The sequence below is a fragment of the Cynocephalus volans genome, chromosome 11, assembly GCF_027409185.1.
Source record: "Cynocephalus volans isolate mCynVol1 chromosome 11, mCynVol1.pri, whole genome shotgun sequence".
NCBI lineage: Eukaryota > Metazoa > Chordata > Mammalia > Dermoptera > Cynocephalidae > Cynocephalus > Cynocephalus volans.
The window spans coordinates 110,780,247-110,789,971 of NC_084470.1; the positions used below are offsets into that span (position 1 = coordinate 110,780,247).

A 9,725-nucleotide genomic window follows, 5' to 3' on the forward strand; every position below is an offset into this window, starting at 1 on the left:
CCAGCCTTAGGGAGGGTTATATTAGCCAGACGAAGATGATGTTACTACACAGCAATACAGTTAAGTAATATGAAAATAAAAAAGTAAAAAGAATGGAAGCTTCAGAGTTTGCAATACTAATGGTTCATTTTAGGTTTCAGATACAATCTGTCTTTACTTTAAAATATTCCACAACCTTAATAAACACATGTAATTGTGATATTAAATTGTTTTTATTTGTGAAATTGGTTATGACTAGTTTAACATAAGAATGCTTAAAACTTTCTTATTCTATTTCAAAACCATGTATATTAATAGTTTGAGCACTGGCCAATTAATTATAAGCTGGCTCAAGACAAAAATAATAGTTCTTGAGGAGTTCCAATCTCCTCAAAAGGACAGGCAAGCAAATATGGTAACAATAATACAGTGTGATAAATACAAGAATTTTATGCAAGGAACAAACACAATTAGAACACCGTTGTTTGGTTTTTTTTTAAAATTCCTTCCCATTTTCTTTTAGAAAGTACTGCGTAGAGAATTTAAATTTACTTGTGGCCGTCATATTTAGGGTGATTCTATGAACAGGCACAAGCATCAGACTACTTCCTTATGTGTTCTAGCATAGTGGTGTCTGAGTATTTACATATTAAAATACATATTAATTTATTAAAATAAATAAATAAATAAATAAATAAATAAATTTACTAGGCAACCTCAAGGAGAAAAAGGCAATATTTTGTAAGAAAAGTAACCATTAAATACAGATATTTAAACTAATTCTGTGTTCCACGGGTGATGTAGTTGTGGATTAGTTACAAGAACACTAACTAGACTAAACTTAGTGTTCTTTAACCAGATGAGATGGGTCAAAATAATTGTACTCAAGAAGTAAGTTAGTAACGTTACTTCCCACCTCCAATCAATCCCAGGCCAAAAAAACAGACAAACAAAAAGCCCAAACGTACTTTTATTCATTCAATAAATATCTACTGAATATATGAAGGTGTTTCAAGAAGTTAGTGGAAAAATGGAATTGAAAGATAATACAAATCTTCCCATGAACTTTTTGAGGCACCTTTGGATATTACATACACTGTTTTAACACTAGGAATAAAGCAGGGAACAAAGGAGACAAAAAAATCTTTGCCTTCAAGGAGCTTACCTTTTACTAAATATAAGCCAAATATCATATAATAATAGAGAAGCAGCTAAACTAAACTAGATTTTTAAAAGCTGTATCTAGAAAAATAATTAATAGATCCTTAGTGAAAGTTCATCAGGAACATATGAAACAAAAGAACAATAAAATAGAAATTACAGCTTTCTGATAAGAAACCAGACTATAATTCAAGATAGCAAAGTTAAGGAAATAGTTTAAATGGTCATTCACTTATCCACAAAAAAATGATGTAACGAACTATTACAAGGCAATCACAATGCTAGATTCTGGTGATACATAGTAAATGGTGCTTGTACTTTTGGAATTTACAGTCTAATGGAAGACAGACTACTAAAAAAGGACTGAAGTGTATTAAATGCTATGGTAAAGACAGTATAGGAAACTACATCTACATAAGGTGGACACAGCAAAGATCACTTAAACGAAGTCAGGTTTAAGGTGAAAGGGTTCAACCAGAAAAGGTTGAAAGTGTTCAAGTAAGAGAAATTAAGCAGGTGGCAGATTATGGACAAACAAGATCAATAATGTGTTAAATAAGGGTTTTAGATCTATATGTTTAGAAGACCATTTTTGGCTGTGGTGTAGAAAATGAACTGGAGGAATGCAAGAATGCAGGTAGAGTAGCTGGCTAGAAAAGAAGAAATGATGGGGCCTGTATCCGTGAGAGTTTAAATCTGAGGAAACTTTTAATCAAAAATAGTCTTGGGAAAAAAATTTTTCTTCATAAAATATAACAAAAACACATACGTATTACTAAGAATTTACTTTAAAAAGGATGCATTTCTTACCTTAAGTCTAGTTCTTTTGTCCGAAGAAAATTTAAAATGGGTGCAAATGCTGCTGGATCTCTATCAATAAATATCTGTAAATGAAGACTCATTTTATTTTCAAATTACAGACTTCTGACTTTAGTATCTGTAACACTAACAGGGAACAAAGTTGAACTATTTGAATACTATATTTTCTTGATTTCACTTTTAAATTTTAATGTTTCTAAAATTGGAATGCACTTATAACTGTGTACATTTAAGGTAGTATATTATCTTGTCTCCCTCCTGAAAAGCTATTAAACTGATATTTTAATATGTAGGGAAAATGTTATCTAATAAGTCAGTTTTCTCATTCCTATTTATTGATATCTTTGGTAAAAGTGACAGCTGAGGAAACATTTTTATTTGAAATATTCCAGAATTCAAAAAATACTTTGAAAACATTATGAATAAATAATACTTTCTTATAAGTCAAGTCATTGGTGACTAATTGTGACTTACATAATTTGTGATTTATGTATGAATCTTTAAAATAACAATTACTTTTTCAATGCACACAGGGGTAATCAAGAAAATACTGCATGCTGCTGTCAAAACTGGAAAACATTATTATTCTCATAACATTTTCACATTCACACTTTTACTATCTTAATACCGTCAAAGACTAGGGATCTCTATCAACAATCTGTAAATGAAGATGACAAAAAACATTTTTAAAAATAATATACACAGTATCACAGAACACAAAAGGGGAAAATAAAATGCTTAAAAATGTGAAATACATAATTGATAATTTCCTTTGGTAATGTGCACCAACACTATTTTGAATCCATTACAAAAGGTCTAACCATAACACTGAACACCTTTTAAAGCTTATGTAAGTCAACTAGACAGGGGAACGGTAGCCAATAACAATAAAACTCTTCATACTGTGATCAACTATGTATATACAATCAATGAGGTTCTTCCAGTCATAAATCCCTGCTTCTGTTTTTATTAGAACCAATCTTCAATCAGAAGATAAAGTAATATCACAGATTTATAGAGATCTTATTACTGATGACTTTTTAAAAATTTCATATGCACGTGTCTATTTTGCTGCCTTATTTCACCTGCAAATCTCACCACAGCAAATAAACACCACCAGTCACTTTTTGCTTTTGTAAGCAGCCACTATCATTAACACTAGCCGTTTACTTTACATGCTGTTGTGCACATCATGTTTTTTAAACACATAAACTAATTTTTTTGCACTGAAATTTTACAGTTCTTTCCTCACTGAACCACTACTGTACAAGTTTGTAAGGTTATTCTCCAAAATCAAAAACTGTAGGTCTTTACTAATTTGCAACCTCTTACCATTCTAATATCAAAGTATTTTAATATTTACATTTGTTTATTTACTGCTAAAGTTTCAATTATTGATTAAAGAAACACTTCCTGTATTGCCTCATATCTTACAATCTCTCTAATCATGAATACTTAAATTGCTACATACAGTATTCCCTATTTAGGCGTCTCTCCTACAATTAGAGAAACATTTTACACATGACAAGAAATAAAAACCTACACCACTTTCATCTAGTGGTTATTAAATAATAGCTTCTCTATCTCCTTAGAGTCACTACATATTAGGACAGAGAATTATAAGCAGTTATTGATCTAATTTAGACATCTATATCAACATTATTATACTCACAGCACCAGTTTCATCTCGAAGTGATGAAATTCTTCCACTCAGCAAACTAGAAGTCATTAATAATAAGCCAGTTAGTTTTTAAAAAATGAGTATAAATAAATGTCCTAATTCTTTATCAAATGTCAAAGACCACTACAAGTGAGCTGAGTTATCTCCAAATTTTAAAAAAAACTTCAATTGAGTTAACATTTTATATTCAAAAAATAAAAAAATTTAACTGACAGGGAAAATTATTATTTTAGTAAATAACCAAATATATTAAAATGTACTGAAGAATTATATAAAATACCTTGAAAAAAAAGAATCTGGAATCCACATAAGAGTTTGTCTTGAGGTACTAAATCTGCAATTGAAAATTATCTGGTATTATAAATGAGGACATGATTTGAAATTTCAGTATTAGTTAACTTGATTTAATATGCTGGTAAATGATTTACAAGCTGCTGTATAGTTACAGCAACATCAATAATATTCTATTATATTTAATATTTTTAAATTTTGCTACTTTCAATTCAAAGCCAAGATTATTCAAGGAGCTCTCAACAAAATCAAACAATTAATTCTCTACCATACAATGCTTCCAAAAAACACTACAGCAAGCAAAACTTCTGAAGAATCAACAATTAACCCATCCCACCAAGCATCAACTTCTCCGCATAACATTCAAAATTATCTTCAGGTCCCATTTCATCTCTCCAACACAAACTCCCCTCCAATAAGACCGTAATACTTCATATTCCCAAACAATTCATGGTCACTACCATTCTGGTATCTTTTTCCCAGCTAGATCACCCTCTTCATGTCCTATAATCCAAGTCCCATCCATCTTTCTTGATACCACTCAGGTTTAGCTTCTTTGTAACAGCTTTTCCAAATATTCTACCATACCTCATCTCTTTTTAAGATCATAGTAATTCCACTGTAAATTATGCATTTAACACTTTCTTTACGTGTAATCTTGGGCTATTTGCAACTACTGCATCCGTTCATTCAAAAATCACTCAATAGATATATCACTGTTTTGAGGTTAATTGCCATTTGATCAAGTCTGCTCCTTACCACCAGTTCTTGGGGAGATCTTTACCAAAGCATAATGTAACAGATCGGGATAATAAACCGATAAATGACGTGAACCGACATGACAAAGAAAGCAATATAGTGCTCATCCAGTCCAGCCCTTGTCTGAATATTTTCATTTTAATATATCACGCTGAATTACAATGTAACCTCATACAGAAGAGAGCCCAGCAGACCTCAATACTTTCATTCCACATTCATTTTCTGGCATTATCTGAATTCTCTAAACTTATTTTTATCTTTCATACATAAACGGAACAAGGTGATAGAATGAATAAGGCACTGGTTGCCATGGCTATCACCAGGAAACATAGGCAAACTCTGCCAAAATGGCTTAGGGATGTCCTCCAGCCTATCCAGGTAAATACTATCATCACCTCTCTATTGCCTGCCATCACCTAAACCAGCAACCTTAAATTATGAGAAAAGTAGAAATTGCTTACTTTTTCACTCACATCTCATAATTTATTCAAATCTCAAAATTCATTCAATTTCTTTTTCCCATCTTCCAAGCGGCATATTAAACGGATTGCAGGCCAGGTTGAGAATTGTAAGGATCACACAGTGGTGTCAGAGGTCCCACTTATCTCTCAACTTTGCAAGTCCACTCGCACACCTGAGGCAGTAATGACTCATGGTATTTTAAATCTCTTGATGAATGGACTATCACTTAAGCACCTGTACATTCACCTTCAAACTCATTTTCAGGAATGCTTTTTATTTACAATAGTATATGTTTTGAAAAAGGAGTGGGGAGAGAGGGATGGCTTGTAACCCCAAGCATAGTACTTGGCACATAGCACTCGGTAAATGTTTGTTGAAATAGAGGTGTGATAATCAGAGTCACACTCTACACCCAGTTAAATGTTTTGTACAAAACTAAGACCGTGATTCTTTCACACACTCTGCTGACCTTTTATGGTTACAACAGACATTTCCAGAGTAAGTTAGTGTTGACAAACAGATGTCACTAAACTGCCCACTTTACAAGTAATTTAGTGACATCAGTCTCACTGTCAGTAATAGCAGAAACAGTGTACACACTGTTTAATAAAAAGTGCCTGTTGCAGCTTTATTTTTAGTCTCTAACAGAAATTTTCTACCATTATCAAAACGTATTTTCCAATCATAATTAAAAAATTATCTCTGCTTCCTCTGACCCACAACTTTACAATCTGTAAGGAAAGTATTCTCTCACTGACCAACTAAAAGAAAGACAGTAAAATATCCATTTGTTAAAGACATATTTATATGTAAACTACAACGCTAAGGGTACATTAGAGAACACAGGGAAGTTAACTTCCAACTGATTTCACAGGTTATAGACAATGAAAGCATTTTTAAGCAATCTCTGTGCCCATTAATCCAATTAAGAAAGGAGCTAAAAGTTTATTCAAGAAAACATGGCAAATTTTCCTAAGTGTATGCCTTAGATTCTTCAGGAAAAAATGAAAAGTAGATGACCATTAGTCACAGGAAATTGATTTGGTCAAATAAATAAAACCACACCCAGTCAATAGTAAACTGAAGGATCCAAAGATCCACAGCAACAAAGATTCACTGTTTTGGAGGCCATCAAATTAATTCCAAATAAGGACAGCTTATAGCTTGTGACCTTTCATATTCACCGCTTATTCAGCAAGTTGTTTTCCATATAATGCAAATTATGTGCTACTTAGAATACTATACAGGTCTGCTTAAAGACATATTATCAACTTCAATTAAAATCAGCATTTTGGGGTGGGTTTAATAATCTGGAATTTCTGGGCAAAGGGACTGAACACTTACCCCACTGATTTTTTTTAAACACGGACCCCCAAAACTGATTCCAAATACCACTTTATGGAAACAGGACATTTAAAATTATATATAACAGGCATAATTCTTTGCAATATATATGGAAGCTTTTTCTGTTTTTTATCCCATACCCACACTGCACCAAGAAAAGAGTCATGTGCAATCTGGTCTCTGCAAAAGGATAACCAAAGAAACTAGCATATCCACAGTTATACTCCATGCTACTTGCCTCCTACTAATTAACTTGGAAGCAACCTAATTAAAATTATTTGTTCTTCAATATTACTATTAATAATGCCACTAACCCTTGCATTTCATGTTTATTACTTCAAATTCATATAGTGATCCTGTAAGGTTGGTACTATCATTTTCGTTTCACATTTTAGGAAACTAATCACAAAAAATAATTTGCCCAAGGTTGCTGAGCTAGTTAGAGGTAAAGCCTGAGAACTGAAAACATCTGACACCAAAGCTCTTGGTCCGGTCCATGATTCCTCACTGGTTGGTCCCAGCCCTCTCTCATGAGACCTAAAATCATACTCACCCATAACAGAATTAATCATAAATTGAGTCATACCGGGTTTCTTTCACTTCATTACTTTCTTTTTGTGAATAATAAATATTACAATTCTTAATAGAACCTCATCTTCTCTATTTTCTAAATCACCCACAAAGTATTAAATAAGTCATAAAAATTGGTCATTTCTATAATTCCCTTGAATACATCCATTTTCATATCTCTCTTGGGAGAAAAAAAGACCTTACGTAAAGCATATGTTTATCTGCTTCTAATAAACTCTCCTTTTGAGTTTTACTCTATCACTTCGGGGCATCAATTCTATGCCACATGTGGTTCTCCCAGTGGCAATTTCTAACCTCCAATGACAATCACATAAGAATTTTTTTCGTCACAATGACTTAATTGTGTTAATCTGTGTTTTGTAGAAAATATGGATAACTTCTAGATCTCTTCTAGCTCTAAAATGCTGCAAGAGTGTATGATTCAAAGCAAATCTAGAAAATATTCTTAGGACACTTAGAGTCGGATGTTTTGTTTTCTATAGACCATATTGTTAATTATTTTGTAAATTATTTTCTCTTAAGAATTCTAAAGTTTGGTTTTTTTTTTAACTTTCTTTTTCATTCTTTTCTAACAACTTTCATCTGGTCTTCTAAATTGTTCAAACCAGTAATATATGTTACCTTATTTTGTATTCTTCACTAATATCACTTAGGAAAATTTAGCACCTGATAAAATCATATTCCATAAATAACATAAACACAATGTAAAATTTTACAGTGCTAAGATAAACTGCCTTATACAATTTAAAAATTTAAGCTGAATTCTATAGTCGTTAAAAAGAGCTCACTCAGCATTAAGTCATTTAAATTTTCATCGTAATACTATATGTACTTTTGAAAGCCTGAAAGGAAATATATCAACAATCTATACCTATTAGAAACCAGTGTAGGGATTTTAAATGACTGTACTGCTACTCTTCAGTATTAACACACATTGAAGGCCTACTCTTACAGGGTATATTCCATTTTTGCATCCCTAAGTTACCACACTTGCAATATTTTTACGTGATTTTAGGAATCAAATTCATTCCAAGACATAAATCTTCTCCGTTAGACTGGTATCTATACTGCGGCAATAACGCTGTAACTTCTCAAACTCTTGACGTTTTGCTTTGGAGAAAAAGGAAAAAGAAACAGCAGAGTAAGAACAAATTATTACTGTTTCTTCTGTTGAATTCTCTAGAACACTTAGACAGCTACTAAATGCTTATTATTAAAACACTACACTTGTTTTTATCACTATGGATCATACTGTTGCTATTTTGCATTTTTAAAAATACTGGTTAAACGTCTTAGATGTTGAAAACCTTGCCTATTCTCGAGCGCAGCAAAATACACTATATTCCAGAGCACTGCATTCTCTCCTCCCAAGCCTAAAATTCAACTACCCCTTCCTCCAAACAGAGGTGGCAAACTTCCTTTTTTAAGAAGAGCGACTCATAAGTCATAGCAAACACACAAAAATTATGACTCCCACCCCCCCCCACCCCCCAGTAAGCTTAATAAAAGGCATAGAAAAGGAGTGGAAGGCCCGAGAAAGGGCAGAGAAGAGCTTTCAGTCTGCTCACTCCGAGTACGCCACGCCGTGTTTGTATCACAACCAAGTTCAAACTGCAGTTTCTGGACACACTGCCCTAAAAGTTGAACAGAGCCTTCAAACCCATGCACCCAGAAATTCTGAAAATAAATAACAATGTGCTGCAAATCTACTGCACTCCACCGAAATCCTTCCAACTACCAACAGCCCCTCGCGCGGCTGTGCGGGCGGGGGAACACTACTCTTTCTGGCCGAAGCAAACTGACACCTGCTGACGAAAGAGAGGAAGGTTCATCTGGAACAGCCAAAGCACAAGGCCAGACGTCCACAAAATAAATTCTTCAAATACAGTCTGAGATTAGGTAAGGAGGCCCATTGAATGTTCCTCCCTGCCAGATACCTTAGAAAGGGGGAGGCGCAAAGGTGCCATTCTAGGAAGGCACAGCTCGGCCACATGTGCCCGAGCCTGGGCAATGCCAGGAGGCCCTCCTGCCTCTCCCTTCCCGGCGCAGACACTTCACCACCTCCAGCGCCGCCCAGCTAGCTTCCCGCCGGGAGGGCCCTGGCGTTCCCCACCCAGCTCGGCTCCCACTCTGGTTCCGCGACTCCGGGTCCCTCGGGCCCCCTGGAGGCCGCCCGCGGCACCCGCGCCAGGCCCCCTCCCCGCCGACTCACCTGGTCCCCCCCACGTTCAGCTGTACGATCTCGCCGCTGCCGGCCGCCGCCGCCGCGGCGAAGCTGCCGCAGTGTCCCCCCGCCATCTCCGGCGGCTCTGGGCGCGCGCGCCGCCCCCCTTCCCCCGCCGGGGCGGCAGGGCCTGGGGCGGGAGCTCGAGGCGGCGGCGGCGGCCGGAGCGCGGGAGCTGCGCGGGGCCTTCCCGCCTTCCCCGCGGCCGGGCGGGGCGCGCTCGCGTCCGCCTCTGCCCCTTCGCTCCCGCGGCGCGCGACGGTGGCCCGGCCTCCACCTCTCGCGGCCTCCAGGCCGCCGGGCCGGTCCCGGCCTCTCTTCAGCGCTCAGCTGCCGCCGCCACCACCGCCGCCACCGCCACGGCGGCCGCCGCAGCCCCAGCCTGCCTGGGAGGAGGGGTCACCGCTGGGGACA

At 36.4% G+C, this 9,725-nt stretch overlaps 1 protein-coding gene across 1 annotated transcript in view; it reads right to left on the bottom strand.

Moving 5' to 3' along the window:
* Positions 1-9,458, bottom strand: part of KCTD3 (potassium channel tetramerization domain containing 3) — a 55,498-nt gene extending 46,040 nt beyond the window's left edge. The window contains exons 1-4 of the mRNA XM_063113742.1: positions 9,300-9,458; positions 3,921-3,974; positions 3,632-3,677; positions 1,951-2,024 (exon numbers count right to left, since the gene is read on the bottom strand). Of these exons, the coding sequence (XP_062969812.1) occupies positions 1,951-2,024; positions 3,632-3,677; positions 3,921-3,974; positions 9,300-9,385 (260 nt within the window). The 5' untranslated portion in view covers positions 9,386-9,458. The remainder of the gene's footprint in view (positions 1-1,950; positions 2,025-3,631; positions 3,678-3,920; positions 3,975-9,299) is intronic.
* Between the last annotated feature and the right edge of the window lie 267 nt (positions 9,459-9,725).